This window comes from Pyricularia grisea (assembly GCF_004355905.1).
Source record: "Pyricularia grisea strain NI907 chromosome Unknown Pyricularia_grisea_NI907_Scaffold_2, whole genome shotgun sequence".
NCBI lineage: Eukaryota > Fungi > Ascomycota > Sordariomycetes > Magnaporthales > Pyriculariaceae > Pyricularia > Pyricularia grisea.
Window position 1 is genome coordinate 6,536,195 of NW_022156717.1, and position 19,339 is coordinate 6,555,533.

Sequence of the window (19,339 nt, forward strand, 5' to 3'; positions counted from 1 at the left end):
GGGGGGGGGAAACGTCCAGCCTCGCTGCCTTTGCTGCCGCCCGTCAACTGATGAAGGGGTGGTAAGAAAAAAAGAAAGAAAGAAAAAATCCTTCTGGGCGGATGATTTTTGTGGTTGATTTCGGGTGAAAGAGAAAGCCAGGCGAGGCTCGGAAGTGCATCTTTTCGCCATCTTCTTATTTGATGAGAAAAGGACGCATCTGCACCGTGACGAATATGAGCTGCATGCAACCCACACATCCTCAAATTAAAACAAAGAGAAGTATGAGAGCTCAGCTGAATCTGTACAAAAAAAAAAGCTCGCCCGATTCCGCGGAGGACAAAAAAAAAAGAAAAAAAGAAACGCTATGGTATGTTGTGACAGTACAGCGGTGGTTAGCCAAGTGAATGTTACTGGTATGTACCAGGACGTGTACCAAGTACAGGTATACTCGCTTGAATCCGAAAGCATGTTTCTTCCCTTGCCACTCGTCACCTTTTGTGTTCAATTAACTGGCGTTGATATAAGCCAGCCTTTGCCCCCCAGTTTCTCGTGCCCAAATCGTAACGAGGGAATGCTTATAACTTGTCGACTCTGAATTTGCCCAGTCTAACGAGGATCAACTCGGCTTCATGACTACCAAGGCCTGAGAAAGGCCATCATTCACCTGACTACTCCACTTTCACCTGTCGTTCTTGTCTCTTCGAGCGCCCGAAACATGTCAAACGCAGACATGTTCCCCGACGGCTTCCTCAAATTCGGCGGCCGTGGCGGACCTCCACCACCAGGCATCATGAGGCCACCGCCGGCCCCACCAGGGATGGGAGGTCCTCCTCGCCCAGGGCCAAATATGATGCCTCCGCGCCCACAGCACAACCCGGTAATGGCCCAGCCCAACATGGGGCAGCCCATCACCAGACCACCACCCATGACGCCACGCCTCGTGAGGAGGCGCAGCACACACGAGATCTCGGATCTGCGCGACGAGTTTCGCTCCCCCGAGGACTGCCGCGATCGGTTGACGACATACTATGTCTTCCGCATCGAGCCGGTCGAGGGTGACGAGGGCCACACGGTCGAGGGGGAAAAGATCCAATCGACTTGGATGAATGCTCACGTCACCGAGATCCAGGACCTGCCCCGCAAGGAGATCATTCGACAGATCCGCCAGCTGAACAAGGCAAGCGACAGTGGAGTCGCCGAGAAGAAGAAGGGTATGGGCTCCGGTCAGCAGCGGCAGATCGAAAGGGCACGCAGGAAGCTCGAGATGGATGAGCTAACTGACCCCGAACGGTTTGAGATCACTCTTGTTCAGTTGGACGACAAGCGCCGAGAGTTGACGGACAAGGAGTATAAGAAATACGAAAAGAAGCTACATGGTGGCGCCAAGCCTGGGACAACGTCCATCACCACCGTGCTCATATCCAAGCCCAACGGCCAGGTCAAAAAGAAGAAAAAGAAGATGGAGAAGCGTGTCTCCATCACTGCTTACTTCAAGAATGCGCCCAAGCCTGGTGTAGATGTTGAGACCTTGCTCAAGGAGAGGGAAATGGAGGAAGATATCAAGGCTCAGAGGATACATCATGGGATCGATGGTCTACTGGGACCACATGATTTCCCTCCAGATTCCTTGATAGATCAAATGGCACGTTTCCCGCAAGGTCCTCCCCAAGTGCAGTTTCCCCCTCCAGGCCAGATCAATGCCAGTCTTGGACCGCAGCGTCAAGGGCCTCCTCCTCCTCCTAGAATGCCTGGCGGTCCACCACCGCGTCCGATGCAGAACGGGCACCCTCTGCCACCTCGACCGCCAGTTAGTCGACCTGGTCCTGCTGGTCGACTTGGCCTTGTTGGTGGGCCCGGTCCGGTTGGACGACCTCCAGCTGGTCGACCTCCAGTTGGTCAACCCAGAACCGCTAACCATGGGCGAGACGGCCGTCGGCGCGACCGGAGCGATTCTTCCAGCTCCGAATCGGACTCTGGCTCCGAATCAGAAAGCAGTGGATCCTCCAGCAGTGGCTCGTGGTCGGGCAGCGAGGATGAAGTCAGCATGCCAACCTCTCACGGCTCCACCTCTGACGGTCGGCGCAGGAAGCGTCAGAGAGGCCCCAAGAAATATGTTCAGGGCTCCGAATACCATTCCCGAGCCAACAGCCGCAGACGCAACCAAAACGAGGGCGAATACATGTGTAAAGTGCATGGCGGCAGGCGTCAGCAAAGTCAGACCTCTCGGAGACAGCCACAAAGAATCATGCCTCGCGTTCCCAACGCGCCAACATCTGCGCCAGTCATCGTCCAGCACCCAATGATGCAGCAACATCAGCCGCCGCAGCCGCAGCAGCAGCAGCAGCAGCAGTATCAAGGATACCAGCAGCAGTCAGTCCTTCACCAGCAGCCCATGGTTCCTGCCGTCGACATCCAAGAGGCCTACAACAGGGGCCGGATACACGGAAAGGCCGAGGAGCGTGAGGAGACGCGTCTGATAGACGAAGCCTCCGTGGCAACCAACCGCCGGCTACCCGAAAGGCTGGCCGCTCAGCCCCGCTACCTGCCAGTACAAATGCCGGGGGTGCGACTAGTCGAGCCGGTGCGGACGCAACGAGAGATTGCTGCCGAAATCGAGCTCGAGGAGCGAGAACGTATCGCCGCGGCTGCAGTGGCTGCCGAGAGGATCAGGGTGGAAAAGGAGAGACACGCCGCGGACGCAAAGGCTCGCGCTGCGTGGTATCGACAGCGGGAGGCGGAGCGTCAGGAAGAAGAATACTGGCGCAAAGTCGAAGAGCAGGAGGAGCGAGAGCGGGCGGCCAGATTGGCAGTGGAGCGGGAGAGGCGCACTTACGCCGCCTACATGCGCGACCCTTCTCCAGATATCAATCCTTTCCCGAGACCGCCGGTGAGGAAGCCGACGGTATCATATCGGGATCGGGACACGTACCATTATTATGATAGTTGATGAATCGAGGAGGACTAGTACGATTCTTACCTGGGAATTGAATTGCGAAGTTTATGTTGCGATGGGCAAAGGAGAACTATTCAAAACGATCGATAGTTTGTCTAGATAAATTACTTGGTCAGATATTTTGAGAAATTGATTATTTCATTCACTGGGAACCACTACTGGATGAGGTAGATAGATATTAGGCGTGGATCTACAGTTGAGACGGCAGTTTCTCAAATCTCGGCCAAGATGCAAGTTAATCTCGCTCATTTTTATGATTGCAGCACCGGGGAAGTTTGCCGCTGCACCCCGCTTAACAATGGCACATATCCCAATCCACTCACTGTTACTTCCTTGCCAGTCTGGCCTAGAAGCAAAGTTGGCGGAGTGGAGTGGAGGGGAGTGGAGTGGGGTAGGTAGCACCTCCTGCATTTTCTCTTTGACAGCCAAGAAGACCGACGGCATGGATCCCAGGTTTTGAATTCAGTAACAACACTTTTGTTCAACTTGGAACAAAAAAACCAAAAAAAAAACCCTCGAATCATCCCGAGGTTGTGACTTTCTTCTTCTCGGTAAAAAGGAAACGATAAAGGACGCGTACAACGTAAAACACTAGAAACTCACACTGCGTATAAATTTTCGGTCGCCACAAAGGGTTGAGATGAAAGCACGTGCACTAAGGAGAGGTACCTGCCTCTGATCTGCGCCTCATCACACTGTTTATTGCAAGCCCACCCGGGAGCCGTTCCGTCCTATCTTCACTTTTTGTTCGTCACCTCGAACCACAGTGGTCTGCTACTATTTTTTTTCTGTTGGAACGCTCTGCACTCTACCACGTAGGTTAAGCGAGGATCCCGAGGTAGTATTTCTTTGAATTCCCCGCTTGGACAGCTTAATGTCACCCATTTTAATTTTCATTAATATACAATACAATACACACGGTGACACAAGAATTCCACTCCAACTCCTATGCTGCTTGGTTGATTCAACACAACAGCTTTGTTTTGACCATAGCAGATATTAAGCAAAAAGTGAGAAGGAAAAAAATAAACCCCATGCCTGGGAAATTGGACCAAAAAGATTCGGCAACCCAAGTCGACAAGATGGGGAAAAATTCCACCGTCGCGCCGGCCAGGCCACAGGTCGTCGAGCTTGGTAAGATGGAAGCCTGCGACTTCTGGACGCCGGTACAGTGGGCCGTCCTCGTGTCCCTAGTCGACGCGATCCTGGCTCCCGTGGTCCCCGAGTCCAAGGTCGATGACAAGAAGACGCAGATCAAAATACCAGACCACAAGTATGACGCCCTCCTGGAAGACGTGCACAACACCGTCGCCGGCCACCCGGACAAGGAGCTGCTCAAGGCCGTCTTCCTCGAGAGCTTCTCCACCAACCCAGCCCTGGTCGGTCATATGAAGCGGACCGTCTGCACTTCGGTCCACCCAAAGCTCCGCGCCCGGCTCGGCGGCGTCCTGGCTGCCGTTTCGACCAGGGTGGGTGCCTTTTTCTTGACGGGGTACTGCACCCCGGTACACGAGCAGCCGCTGCACATCCGCGAGGCCATCATTCGGGGCTGGTCGGTGTCTCGCCTCACCGACATCAGGTTGCTGGTCAAATCCCTATCCATGTTTGCTCAGAACGCGTGGCTGCAGGCCAGCCCGCTGTTCAAGCAGGCAGGCGGCTATCTTGATGTCCCTCACGACTGGAAGCCGGGCCCGAGCTTTGACTTTGAGTTCCTTCAGTTTGGTCGTGCGCCCAATGCAGAGGACAACAAGGCACCAGTTAGCCCTGCCGTCATTGACACAGACGTCGTGATCGTTGGCTCGGGTTGTGGTGGCGGCGTGTGTGCCAAAATCCTAGCCGAGGCCGGTCACAGAGTGGTCGTTGTTGATAAGGGCTACTACTTTACACCCGATCAGTTCCCAATGCCGCAGGAGGAAGGCAGTCGCCTCCTCTGCGAGAACGGCGGTGTTGTGGTCAGTGCTGATGGGTCGACCAACATCGCAGCCGGCTCAACTTGGGGTGGCGGCGGCACCATCAACTGGAGCGTGTGTCTGCAGACGCAGGGATTCGTCAGACGTGAGTGGAGTCAAGAGCGTGGCCTGGTCTTTTTCGAAACCGAAGAGTTCCAGAACTGTCTGGATCGTGTGTGCGACTACATGGGAGCCGGCCGGGGAAGCGAGAACTCGGTCAAGCAAACCCACAGAGGCCAGGTCCTGCTGGACGGATGCCGAAAGCTCGGGTGGCACGCGGCAGCGCTGCCGCAAAACTCGGGAGGGGCCGAGCACTGGTGCGGCCGATGCATGATGGGCTGCGGCAGTGCCGAGAAACAAGGCCCCGCGGTGAGCTGGCTTCCGGATGCGAAGAAAGCGGGCGCCACCTTTATTGAGGGTTTCCAGGTTGATAAGGTCACGTTCGATGAGGCCTCAGGTGGCAAGGTCGCCAACGGAGTCGTTGGTACTTGGACATCTCGTGATAGCTCTGGTGGAGTTACCGGGCCCAAGGAACAACGTGCTGTCAGAAAGGTTGCCATCAAGGCCAAGAAGGTTATTGTCTCGGCAGGGTCTCTGTGGAGTCCTGTTGTTTTAACAAAGAGCGGCGTCAAGGTAAGTGAGAGTTTGCAAAGATTCCTTGCACATATACTCGGAGATGCTGCTCGTTTCTGTGCGTCGTTTCTGCTAACCCGAAGCCTGTAGAATCGACACCTGGGACACAACTTGTATCTACATCCGTGCAATTTTGTCGGGGCATACTACAAGGAAGATATACAACCATGGGAGGGTAAGTCTTCATTGTACAACCATCACGCTACGGCCAACGATGACAGGTCTTAACAATTTACACAGGCGGAATCATCACCAGTTTCTGCACATCATTCGAGGACCTTGATGGCCACGGCCATGGCGTCAAGCTTGAACCTACATGCCAGATACCATACACCAACATGTCAATGCTTCCCTGGAAGAGCAGCATCGACTTCAAGGTCGCCGCGATCAAGTACCGCCACATGGACGTCTACATCGCCTTGACCCGAGACCGCGACTCGGGCAGGATCCACGTGGACCCCACGACAGGCACGCCGGTGGTGCACTACACGCCATCGGACTTTGACCGCGCGCACACCCTCGAGGGCGTCATCGCCACAGCCAAGTGCTGCTACGTGATGGGCGCCACCGAGATCCGGGCTTTCCTGCCGGGCGTCGAGCCGTTCGTCAGGAGGCCCACCAGCGCGTCCTCGACCGCCTCGGCCGACACGACCGGCGACGATGCGAAAAAGCCCAACCTCGGCATCAACGACCCAGACTTTGCCGCCTGGATCAAGGAGCTCCGCCGCGTCGGCAACCGGCCGCCCGTGGCGCCCTTCTCGTCTGCTCACCAGATGGGCACGTGCCGGATGGGCATCAACGAGGGCGAGGGCGTCGTAGATCCCAAGGGCCACGTCTGGGGTTACGAGAACTTGTTTGTTGCCGACGCCAGCGTGTTCCCGTCGGCGTCGGGCGTGAACCCCATGATTACAAACATGGCGATTTCCGACTACATCGCCAGGGGTGTGGATCGCGAACTGGCTGCCAAGTCGGCATGAGGTAAGCGGTAGCATATGATGAATTTGTTCTTTTTTTTTTCAAATTGATTGAATGTAGTATATTGGAATTGTATAAATTTACATAAAATCACGGTGTCTAGGCTATGTTCTCATGGGCCTGAGATGCAACTTTGAAATACGCTGTACGCTTGAGAAGTACCAAAGTATAGGTACAATGTAGGTAGACTTGACTGGCGTCTGAATCTGTTTGCATTTTCTGTTGGGTACATCTCTTCTCTACTGAGCGATGATGCATGCATGCTGTTGTTTGTCTACTTAGTTAGTCTCTTCACCTTTTTTCATTCGAGCGCCAATCCCAGCAAAGCCTCGATGGACGGCCAAGCTCTATGGTTATATTTTCTACACTTCAGTCGATCATTCTCACTTCCCTTCGCTTGTGGGCCTAACGCGGAGTATCATCAATCTCGCTCTAAGCCGAGCCAAAAAAGAAACAACACCCTTACATCAGGCCCCCAAGGCCTTTGCCTAGTGATTGACTGATGCCTAGTCCTTCTTAGCAGTCCAGGCTAGCTCTGCTGCATGCAGCAGGAACATTGTGCATATGCAGGTTCATCGCCTCCAAGGCAGATTTTGCGGGAATCCGTCCAATAGCATATCGAATCCAGCAACTACCCCCCGCCTTCACCAGAAGCTGCATCAAAAGATACGAAGTCTTGGAAAATATGGGTAAAGTGAGGGGGGGAAAATAAGACAAGAAAAAAAAAAACAAAATGTGCATCATCACCAACATCGTCGACCCATCATCATCCGCGCGGCTCATCTTTCAATCGTAGTTGGTGCGTCTTACTATGCCACTCATTACTCTTTCCAAACTGTCGGGTTCCGTGTAATAGGGGCTTTGGTCCAATGGGAAAGCCAAAGACTGCTTTCTGCAAGCTTCGCCAAGAATGGGATCTTACTGATGTTTAGTGGATTTTTTTTTCTTTTGTTGGTAACTTTGTCCTTTCGTGAGCTGATGTCCAAAAACTGCTGATGTTGCCTGGGATAGGCGATCACTCTTGTGCACATTTCATTCCATGACTGCGATCCTTCTAGAAGCTCTAGTCATTCTCCCTATCGTTATTGGATGTGTTACGACGACGCTCTTATTTCCCGTTTTACAGTAGTAGCCTTGAATCCTGGAGGAATGTACAAGGTCAGTTTTACTCATGCTTCTCTCGTCAGCCCCTTGTTAATTCAACACCTCTTGTCTTACACCTCCTAGGGCAGTCCGAGGAAGCCAATGTAAAGACTTTCTACACAGGGATTGTGCTGGAACCTCCTGTAGATGTTCGAATTATTTCACAACTGCATCGGAGCCACACACTCTCAGTTCGGGATGATGCATGACCGCGGCCTTGTCCGAGACAATGTACTACTGGCTGTGGAACATTCGAAAAAAAAAAGACCTTCCAATCTTTCCTATCTAACAACCCCTTTTGAGATTGAATTTCCTAGCCTGTACATGGTGCTATCGGTGCAGAAGCGCAAAATAATATGCACATTTTTGTTTCTGTGACAAAAGCCTCAACAAAGACTGACCAAAGGGACCTTAGCTGTTGTGTATCAAGGGGTAAGTTCTGAAGAGTTACCAACAATAAACGCCACGCGATGAATATACAATAGTCAACCCCCCGTTTTCCGCCACCTCCCCGAGAAGCTTGTTGGGCGATCTTTCTCGGAGATGCATCCAATCTTGGGGTCTTGCGCGCGCACGCGCGCCGTGTGCTTCCCCGACGGCCGCCTCGTCCGTTGTCTTTGCGATGCAGCTCCGAGGTTGGCGTTATGCGAAAGCCCTCCCTACCCTTTTGTGGCTTGGTGCCCCTGACAGGATGTCATTTTTCTTTTTCTTGTCGGCGTTGTTTGTCCCCCGATGGACCGACTCCCTCAGGTTCCAGACACGTAAAAATAAATGATTGTGTTTCTTTGCTTATGTTTCAAGGGACCCAACGAATACGTCCGATTACGAATCACGTCGTACCTGGTACAATGTACGGAGTAGTGGGATAGGAGGGAGGTAATGCATCCATAACATCCGATCAAGTGGCAGTGACATCATGGCAGCATCAAGCCATCATGCTGTGCTGGAGCAGATATTAAGACCACCAATGGGCATTGTCTGCTTGTTTTATCCCAGATTTGTATCGAAAAAAAAAAAGATTAAAAAGATAGCCTTCGATGTGATACCCATCAGTGAGAGCCATGCTCCTCGTGCCTATCGGATTTATATGATCATCCAGGTACCAAAAAAGATCTTGGCCCTTCTCAGGGATAGATCAACGCTCTCATGGCCCGACTTGCTAGGCCTTGTGATATATTTGGGCAACAATGCCTGCCCAAAGAGACGTAGGCCACCAGTACCGCTGAAGCTTTGTAATCTCACACTCGATTTACTGTAACCGTTGCGAAGTTGCCATTGCCCACAGCACCATGCATCAAGACTGCAATCAAGTAAAAGTACCGAAGGTGATAGATAGCCTTGGTGATGAGTGTCACGCAAGCCAGTTTTGGTGTATGCAATAATAAAACCAGTATCTGCTCCGTGGGTAGCAGCGATTGAACAAACACCCCACCATCGTCGTCGTTGAAAAGACCACATACAGCCCAAGAAAAAGTAGGTCAACCCATTAAGAAGAACAAAATAATAAAAATAAAATAATTTTACTTTTAAGGTAGCAATCAGCGCCCGGACATTCGAAAATACCGCGTGGGGCAAAATGCTACTTGATGATCACCTGCCAGGAAAGACCCTGCTTGTCAAAAACACAGCGAGTAGAGGATCAAGGCGGGGGGACGGGACGGCAAGCATATGAACGAGGCACGAACAAGGCAAACAGATTATGTACCGACGAGCATGTGAGGTTACCCGTAATGTCATTTTCCTTTGTTCGGTTTCATATCCGTACATTATATGTATGCCAGGCCCGGAAATAACACAGGAAAGAATGGAAAAAGAAAAACAAAAAAAGCCAGCCAATCAATTCAATCATCTTGCCCTGTCAAAATGGAATCCAAGGGAGAAATAACCCCTTGAAAAGCGAAGGATGCATGGCAGTGGCTCTTCCCGCCTCCCCTGCCCACTTTTTCATCTTTTTTTTTCCCTTATCACCTCTTTTTTTTTATTCTGCTTGCGCCCAGCCGCCGAACAACTCGATCAAGTGACACCTCTTTTTAAACCTCGAGTGAAACCAGGAACATTCTTTCCCCCTTGTCTTTTTGCGAGACACAAAAGAACGCGTCAGCTGAGAGGGTATATCTCACCAACCACAAAAATCTCGGGGCGGAGATCTGTTTTAGGAAATCGGACACCGTGGGGGGGACTAAAAGGAGAATAAAAAATATATATATATAAAAAATAGAAGGGATTGTTGTACACCGAGAAAAGGAAGAAAAAGCGGTCAACTCAAAAATCAAGGAAAAAGAATCTGTACAGTCGTACTGATGGTCGGATTGCCGGCCCCCCCGCGTGACCCTTTTTATTTTTGTTGCTTTTTTTTCTTCTTCCCTTCACCCCCTCCTTTTTGATCATTCTTCGTCATCCGAAGCGTGACGTTACTGTCTGCAGGGGCCTTTTTTCACCCCTGCGACGTTAAAAAGGGTTATTGTTATGGCGGCCCGGGTAGATGAGGCCTGTGAAAGATTTCAACTGCCAGCATCATCGAGAATGGTGGTGGGACACAATGTATCGGCCGAAGGAAATTATGGCCTTGCAGATACCATACCATACACATGTCACATACTTCTCACCCGTCTCCCAAGCTTCCAGGAGAGTACTACGAGGTTATAGGTGAGCTTGTTGTAACGATGAAAAAAAAAACTATACTTCTTGAAAGACTGTATCATCAGATGATCTCATGAGTATCTCGAATTCTATGACGGAGGAATGGACGACAGGCTAATTGTATTTCAAATTAAAATAAAATAAAAATCAGGATAGCGGTCTTCATCTGATTGTCTTCCACTAGATTTGGGTTCTGGTCCTGGGTAATCTGTAATTAACCGCAAGCCCGTACACCCTACCACCCCTTTCTCTCAGGTGAACCACGACGACACATGCATGTACACAGACACAGTTAATCACGTCGGCCAAAGTGAATCAAGTATCGCTTTCAGGGTTTTTATGTAATGTCCAATTAACTACTACTTGTAGCCTCGATAACAATAGAGCTTTAACTCGGCGCCAAGGAAGACAAAGCGCCACCAGGGCGTTCTGCTCGCCTCGTGTCCGAGGCCGCCTTTAAGCAGTAGATCATCCAGCATCCCATGCCCTCTCACAGAGAGTTCGACTGTAATGTTTGGTTTTGCACAGGAAGCGACAAGCAGCCCCAGGGTTTGCACCGACCTGCGTCGCAACCCCCAAGGCATGGTATGCCCTTCCTGCACGAGCCAAGCATTACGCTCGCGGCTTGCCTTCTAGACCAGTCTCGGATCTCAACAGCTCTTGGGGTGCCGTGTGATCTGAAGCAGTCTTCAGAACTGTAGTGAGATGACTACATGCATATCACCTGTTCCCTCCTGTGATGCTCCCCTCTGTGCCTGCCATCAAGCCTTGTACCTCCCTCAAAGTCCACGCCCTGGTCGCACCGCGTCTTAAGACCTTCCAAGTTGGCCACACGGTAAATTCCGACTAGCAGAATACTCACCGTGACACGGCACGACTCAAGGGCGCAGCGGACCTCTGGTGGTAAGGTGGTATGGCAGCACCGTCAAGAACTCGCATTTTCAATCATGTCCAGCACATTGATGGGCCTGCCCCATGCTTCTTCCAAAGTCGATAGATCCCGTCTCGCTCTTGGTTCCGAATTCCCCACGACTGGTAGTTTGCGAAAAACCCCAGTACTGAGTGTGCCAATGATTATTCCCCTGTCGACAACCAGTGTCTGCCACGACGTTGTAAACGTCTCAGCCACGGACTCGCTGTTTTATCGATCTTTGTTTGAAAATGAACTTTCGCCTGACAAGAAAACCAGTCCTTGCCAAGCTGGTCCACCCTCGGCCGAATAATTTCCGTCGATGTTCGTAATCGTGCTTTTCCTTCGTGAAACAAAAAAGATGCTGCTCAGCATCAAGCTGAGGAGGGTCGAATTCTGTGTCGTCTGAATAAGAAAAGTCGTCGCGATCATCGTTGCGGGGGTATATTCGTCGTAAAGGTCGTAACATCATCCGTGAGACAAAAGAAAGAAAAACAAAGGTCGGATATCTGAGAAAGGAGTAGACAAAAGAAAAAAACAACTCTTCCAACAGCGAGTGCAGTATATCTTGGGTAGCCCAAAACTATACTTCAAATGGGGTATCTCTTAAGAAAGCCTCTTTCTGCCTTGTAGGCAAGGGGGTTCAGGAGGGAAGGGAAAAAAAAAGAGTAGGAAATGTAGAAAGGAACCATAGTGAAATGGTCTTTCTGTCTCGGACTTCTGCCGAGCGAAGGGGTGCATTGCTGCATGTTCCTCTTGTGTATGACGAATAAGGAAAATCCCGCCTTGTATAATGCAACAAAAACCCGCCCAGGACCCAGCCGATGAGTGGTGTAGGAAAGAGGAGATGAGATGTCCAGAGAAAAAAGAGAGAAAAAAGAAAGTGGCAGTGAAACCGAGCTAGCGGTTATTGTGGACGATGCATCCCAAAAGGAGAAAAATGAAAGACCCAGACCCAACGCTCGCTAGCCCAAAAAAAAATTAAAAAAATTGACCAAATGACAAAGGAAAATCAAGGGGAAAAAATTAAGTACGCGCATGTGGTATAGTAGGAGTGTCGCAAGTCGCTCCGATGCAAAAGCCGATGCAAGAAATAACGCCGAATGCCTTTGGGTTGGATGCTCGCCACGCCGTTGCCGCTCTTGTTATTGTTGTCGATTCCACAGTGGAAAGAGTTGGCCTTCTTTTTTTTGTTTGTTTGTCTCTTTTCTCATCTCCGATCCTGTCCAACGGCTTCCAATGGGTGAGTTGCATGGAAGCTGGTAAATCATTTTTAAGAAGATGTTACCGTCGGATAGATTGCACCAGTGACTTGTGGTGGTTGTCACATGGTAGTCGTGTACTCTTGATACCTATCCCAGCCAAAGCCGCCGTAGCCCATACCTACACCGCATTGCGGTGTAAACATGCTAGGCAACGACAGCGTGGGAATCGGTGATGCGACGAGAGGAGAGCTGTAGAAGTAACCGGCGGTTGTGAGTGGCTGGCTGTAAGGCGGCGTTGGCGGTGAAGGCAACTGGACGTCGTTCATGCCCATTGTGGCCCAAATTGTGTTGTTTGCATCGGCTGTAGTTGCAGGGACGTTGGGGCTAGATGGTAGAACCCTCCATGATTCTACAGGCGCTGGCAGAGAAGTGGTCATGGTTGGCTGCGACCACATGCTCATGGTAGAGCTGGGTAGCAAGGGCGGCTGGCGGATAGGTTCTACGACCTTGGGCGGCGGAGGCACCAGGGGCTTGATGAGGCCCAGAATGGCGGTCTTGACATCCTCACTCCTCCCATTCAGCAGCTCGCCGGCACCTTCCTCCTCCAAACCCTCAAGTGCAGAAACATGCGTGCGGAAGACGTAACGGTTGATGGCTTGGATGAAATCCTCATGCAGCTTCTTGCACTGTTGCTCCTTCTCTGACCACTCATAAGTGCTCGCCTTGGTGTCAACGCAGTGGACCTCCTTGTGGTACTCAATGAGGGACTCGATAGTATCCGGGGTTAGCTTGAAGGCGACCTCGTTGCGCAAGACCATGTCGACGTGAACAATGTATGCCTCGATGTGGACCAGCTGATAGTTCTGGAGGGCCTCAACTAATGGGTCGGAATCCTTCTTGAGATCCGATTCGGGGAATTTTGGGAACATTAATGAGGCCAAGGTCCAGATAGCATCTGGCGACGACAAGGTCTCTGTGAGACACCTCTGGTGCTGAGGAACACTGTTGAGTGGGCGCTTAACCCTGTTGATGCGCTTCAGGGTTTGTGTAAGCCACGGCTCGACCTTTGATCCGAGGACGACATTGACCGAAGATGCACGCGGCGCAAAGGCCGCGGCGGATGCCGGAAGTAGTTGCGGAGGCATTTCTTAGGTATATCGGAGGCTGGCCTAGTTTTCTTCCAGGAGAAGGGAGTAAGGTGTAGTGGAGCGCGCTTGAGCCTGGTGAGAGGTGAGAGAGTGGGAGAGAGTTAAGGGAAAATAGTCAAGAAAAAGAAAAAAAGGTTGACGGAGCCGGCGGTCCCAAGTTGAGGGAAGTAGGCTAACGCGCCTGCGACCGCGAATGAGAAGAAGAGAAAGCGGAGGACGAGTTGCTCGTGAGGAGGAGAAAAAAAAAAAAGAGGGCTCGTGAAAGAGTGCACGGAATGGAGGGTGGGCGATGGTGATATAGCTGGGCCTCATGCTAAACCACAACATACCCTTGTCGGCTGTGCTGCCGTTTTGTCCCTTCTAGGCATGCAACGCACCCTCCCTCACCCGCCTGCAACCATCAGCTCAACTAGGTACACCACAGTACATTTAGTCAAACACCACGTAAAAAAAGTGCGGTACCGTACCTTGCTTGCCCTGGGCTGGGCTGCAAGACTGATCGAACAGGGCCGTTTGGCCTAGCCTCCAGCGGTGTCCTGATCCACCCGTAGAAAGGACTCCATCGCTCTGCATGCATGTACGTCGTATGCAGCCGCCACTGTTGGCGTTCAAGCCAGTAACGAGACAGCGAAAACGGGCTGTGGGGGGTGTATCTTGTCCATACCTGGAAGGTAACGTAGTGGGGCAATGACAGGCAAACATGGGCAAAAAAAAAAAAAAAGAACGACACTGGAAAAAAGAAAATCACCACCACCCTTGAAGCATCCGCTCGCTCTGGAGATCTCATGTGACTTTTTACTCTGCGAACTATTCGTACCTGGCAAGCCTGGTAAGTGAGTAAGTGATTATTACAACATGTTAAAACCCTTGACTTCCTCCTTGTAGGCCTGACAAGTACCTACCTACCCTACGTATGCATGCAGGCAGGTTCGTTCACTAGCAAAAGACAAAAGACAGTTTGCTCCACAAAACGCCGAGTCGATCTCTCTTGTCAGGAACTCGCAGCAAACAACGACAGATGTGTCAACGGAGAACATGAAAGAATCGCTAGCGTGTTCCATGGTCATCTCTGCACGGCTGTCGCCGCAAGGACTTCCCCAGGCTGATGAACACGGAAGACCAGGTAATTAGGGGAGTTGCGACGATGGTCAAGTCAAGATGGCGGGGATGAGTTTTTTCTCAAAGGGTGGTCAGGGTAGTTTCAAGGTGGGCAAGCTGTTAACATGTGCTGCGCCGTTGCGGCCACTCGGCCGCCGCTTCGAGGTGTGGAAGTGGGATTTGGGATTTCCGAGAGCGACCACAAGGATTTGCCTCGAACCTTGGCCACCCAGAAAAATTGAGGGCGGCATTTAATGGCTAGTATGATCCACAACGGAAAACCTTTGGTGGAGCTGCCCGCTTGCCGTTCGGGGACTTTTCCATGACGGATTTTGCGATAGCCCGACGAAACAAGTATCTTGATTAATCAAAAATAGAAGCAAAAGGCGAAAAGGGAAAGAAAGGGAGGCAATACCTAGAGAGGAAAAAAAAAACCAACAGCCAGTGGCTTCAAAGAACAAAAGCACAAGCAGCTTTGCTTGTTGGGCCGAGGGTGGCTTGGTGGGTCCTGGGTATGTTCTTTCTCCCTCAATCTGCCGCCTCACTCGGGCTTCGCCTGGAGGGGCTGTGCTGCCAACCTGCATATGACAAGGAACACATCCCGTCATGTCCAACGGGAAAGTACAGTACTAAACGACCTACCTTGCAAGACTTTATTCTGGGGTGACAATGTAAGCTGAAAGGTGCATTCACACTACCTTAGTGCGTTTTTTTTTTTTTTTTTTTTTTTTTTTACTGTACTTGTAATCGCTTTGGCCCGGCGGGAACGCCACTGACCAAAATGCTGCCAAGGCTGCTTAACCATACCAGGAAACAGAAACAAAAGCAAAAGTTGGCCTTGGGAGGTGTTAATTATTAAAGCGCGCAACTATAATGAACGGCGCGCGCGCACAGGTAAAACGGCAAGTTCCCCATGGAGAAAACGACGCTGTCAGGGCTGTCTTATTCCATCCCATGATTACCTAGAGAGAAAAAAAAAAAGAAAAAAAAAGATTAAAAAAAGTATACATGGGCAGATGTTGAGCAAAAACAACGGCTTGTGGGAGAATGTCGCCCGTCCATTAGTCGCCCAGATGAAAGTGAAAGGACGGGTCAACCGATCGTCGCATCACCAGAACAGACACCCGAGTTGCTCCGATGACGGCAGACTGAGACTGTCGTGCCGCACCTTTCGACTCTTTCTTCCCCTGTAGTTAGGACGACACCCAAAAAAAGGCCGATTACTGCTTCGATATCACATAGTTTACTCCCCCACCACTACGTGCAAGCCGTCAGTCATCATTAGGAAATCTGAGATCTGACAGTTTCAGTGATCCTCAATCTCTCGCATATTTACCTACTCCCGCATTACGTCTCCTGCTTCATCTTTGAGCCAGTCACTTGCGACCACTCCATATTAGCGGCCCACCACGTTTCTTCTCCCGGGCGCCAACAACAAGAAGAATGGAGCCAAGAGTATAGTCGTCCCAACGCCGTGAGTCGCTGCACTGGGATTCATCCGGACGATGGATGCGGGTGTATCCCTTGATATGCTTATCATGCAAGAGTGCGGTTAGGTCTGCATGTGGTCTTAGTCTATCCATGTCTGTCATGGATTTTGCTAGCAATGATGGGTTTTGTTTGTCTCCGCTAGATCGACGCGTAACACGGCAAGTAATATCAGAAACCAGCAATATGCACAGTTGCGCATCAGGGTGCTGGTTCGTCCACCTTGAAATTATACTCATAAGGTATCAGCCTCTGGCGAGATTGGGTCGCCCACAGCCCATCTCGCAAGGAAGCAAGTCGCAAGATGCCAATACCAGACTAGACTAGAGGGGATCGAGACTTCAATATCAGCCCCAAAACGACACCGGTTTTAGGAAGCGCTAAGAGGTTCGGAGGCTTGCTTGGCTCTCCGCTGCACTCGATATTCAACTCGCCGAGTTTGGGTTCCATCAGTACACGTGAAACAAAGCCCACTAGTTCATCCAGCGCTTCTGGTTGCATGAAAGTCCCGACCGAGCCTGGTTTAGTTGAATAGGGAGGTGATCTGCTTCGATTTGATCACTATTGAAGCAGAAATCTCCCTCAGGGCCCAGGGGAACTGACGACATTGGTCATATCAAAATTGCCAGAAAGAGAAATTAACAGGGGCACCCTTTACTCTTTTCTTTCTTTCTTTCTTTTTTCCCCCCTTGTTTTGTTTTTCACTCCCTTTCCCCCTTCCAAAACCGATCTTAACCCCTCCCTCAATGTCGCTGGTGGCTTTCGCGATATTGCCATGGCCGGCATGTCAAGCCCAAAGCGGACTAGATAAAGGGGATGGACTGGAGCCCGTTACTTAGACAGAAACAACGAGAGCCTGTAGATGCTTCTTCGTGATTCCCTGCAACCCTGTCAAGGTGGAATATGACCAGTCGCATAGCTATTTGTGAGTCCTGATTGGTCAACCTTAAGCCAATCAAAGAAAAGACCGAAATCCCAAGCGTCCTTATAATTGGCCAAAATAGGAAAGATCCAATGAGAAAAGGCAAGACCTGGCAGGGATCCATATACCTGGGCCAGCCCAGAACAGCAATTAATTGCCTACCTAAACCTTTACCTTCAGTAACAACTACCCGGTGCAGCTTGTCATGAACCTCCGTGCGTTATGGGAGATATATTAATTATTTAGGAACGAATGACAACCGTAAACTTTTCATCAGCGGGATGGGCTGAAGTCCCGTCTCCCACTTGTCAGTTGTGAAAAAGAAATGGTCGTCGGAAAACCCAGCCGGGGTATGGCAGAACGTCCAACGGCCTTGAATACCTTAGTTAGTATCAAAGCCGGTCCCAAAACACCTGCAAAGGAGAGACGAAGCAACATCGTCATCGGGCAACAACTTAAACCGTGGCTAGCCCTCCCTCCTTGCCCTCCAACTAGGTAGCCTCTTGTGGCGTTTTATTAGTGGTATGATGGCGGTTTCTGTTACATATGCAGTCACAATCTTCTCTGGGGACTGAGCTATGAAAATCGCATCACATTTGTCGTAGTACGGTTATCGGCAGATATTGGTGTTAGCGAAGGTAACCGAGGTGCCCGAGCTTGACGGGGATAGTGATGACAATCAATGTGGGACTCCTGCCAGAACTTCACGAATCATGAATCCGCTCCCCCGCATTCGCATAGTTCTCAAAGTATAAGTCATGTAAGTACTGTACAGCACAATACTGTACCAAAAGCAGGGCCCTAAGCTTGGTAACTCCATAATAAACTACCTCCTACAAAGTATAATAATTACTAACTAAGGCATGGATAAGGTATGTCGCGCTTACCCAAGGTACTTGCGCATCGGTTAGACATAACATGGCAAGGTACTGTGATCAGAGTTGTTTGTGGGTACAGACTCAAGCCTCATCGGTTTCTATTTTTGGAGAAAATATGTACCAATGTACTCCGTGCCTACCTAGGTAGCTTGGCTTGCTTGGGTACCTTAGGTATGTAAGGTAATTACCCATCTACTTGTTTGTCCCCGCCATCGACACAAACACAAACACGGGAATCTACCCCGCGCTCTCAATGATGCACGCACACTGCCGCAGTACGGTACTGCTGCAGTCAGCATTATGCACTATGTTTTAGCCACAGACACTGGACTACTGGGGCGCTAACTCTTGTTTTCGCCTTGCAAGACAAGACGCTCAGTATGCGACTAAAGACCCGGTCAATAATCGGAGCTCTATCACTTTGTCGGCTGAGGCAACGAGGATACTATACATGCTACTATAACAATGCTAGCCGGTAAGCTCGCCGAGTCGGATGACCTCGATGAAAATCCGGAGAGTTCTTCCGTACATATCTCAACCTACTACCACGTACACCACGTAGTTGGGTCTGACACACATACAACATCCAAGTCTTCAGTTCGGCACTCCCGGACGGATGCGTGCCGATGAGAGAAAAGTCTATGAAATTTTGATGCACCCTCTTGTCAATGGGCGGTGTTGCCTGATTCGAGTCCGAAAAGTCTCGAATTTTTACATATCATGCACACGTGTGGAAGTTTACTACTAGACTTGGACTAGAACTAGACCAAAGGTATCTACTCCGTAGTAGTCGTGGTAGCTTACAGAGCATCTCGGCTGAGTTTAACAGGTGCATGCAGACCAAAAAAAAAAAAGAAAAAAAAAAAAAAAAAGCCTGCAGTAGCGCAGCCAGCCGGTCCCTGCAGTGGCGGCCAGTCCGTCCTAAAAAGATCGACCCAGAAAAAAAAATCGAGACAACCTTCTTCGCCTGCGGGCATGCGGAAAGACCGGAGGTATACAACCGCCTGTCGGGACCCCACCACCACGGCAAATCGAGGCGCAGTTGCATACGTGGCTTGCTAGATTTCTGTCACGAGACCACACCTTCTTCCTTTGAGGTTCCAAAAAGGAAATGCATAATTATATTGTTAAATGTTATTTTTATTTTATTTTTTTTACCCTCTCAAACTCACGTATACAGTAAGTAGCAGAATATATGCATGTGAATAGGGGAATTGAAGTGACTGGCTGATAGTCGACGGGGGACGTTACAGTTACAGCAGAAGCTGCGGTTGGGATAGGCGATCTTCGATTTCAATCAAATTTTTGCCTTCTGGGCAGGGGATATGCTTGGCACACTTCAGCGCGGCGCCGCGTAATCCTAGGCACGCTGGAGCGATATGGTCGCCAAGCTCGCTCTTACTGCAACAAAACCA

At 50.6% G+C, this 19,339-nt stretch overlaps 3 protein-coding genes across 3 annotated transcripts; 2 read left to right on the top strand and 1 right to left on the bottom strand.

Moving 5' to 3' along the window:
* Nucleotides 1-697: 697 nt before the first annotated feature.
* PgNI_04513 (uncharacterized protein) lies at nucleotides 698-2,929 on the top strand (the record flags this gene model as incomplete). Its single annotated transcript, XM_031124558.1, has 1 exon — nucleotides 698-2,929. One exon carries the CDS (start codon nucleotides 698-700, stop codon nucleotides 2,927-2,929), a length of 2,232 nt encoding a protein of 743 aa, XP_030985083.1.
* A 772-nt stretch (nucleotides 2,930-3,701) lies between these two features.
* Nucleotides 3,702-6,888, top strand: PgNI_04514 (uncharacterized protein). Its single transcript, XM_031124559.1, has 3 exons — nucleotides 3,702-5,517; nucleotides 5,608-5,692; nucleotides 5,758-6,888. Exons 1-3 carry the CDS (start codon nucleotides 3,970-3,972, stop codon nucleotides 6,492-6,494), a joined length of 2,370 nt encoding a protein of 789 aa, XP_030985078.1. The 5' UTR covers nucleotides 3,702-3,969; the 3' UTR covers nucleotides 6,495-6,888.
* Nucleotides 6,889-12,509: 5,621 nt separating this feature from the next.
* On the bottom strand, nucleotides 12,510-13,535 carry PgNI_04515 (uncharacterized protein; the record flags this gene model as incomplete). Its single annotated transcript, XM_031124560.1, has 1 exon — nucleotides 12,510-13,535. One exon carries the CDS (start codon nucleotides 13,533-13,535, stop codon nucleotides 12,510-12,512), a length of 1,026 nt encoding a protein of 341 aa, XP_030985077.1.
* Between the last annotated feature and the right edge of the window lie 5,804 nt (nucleotides 13,536-19,339).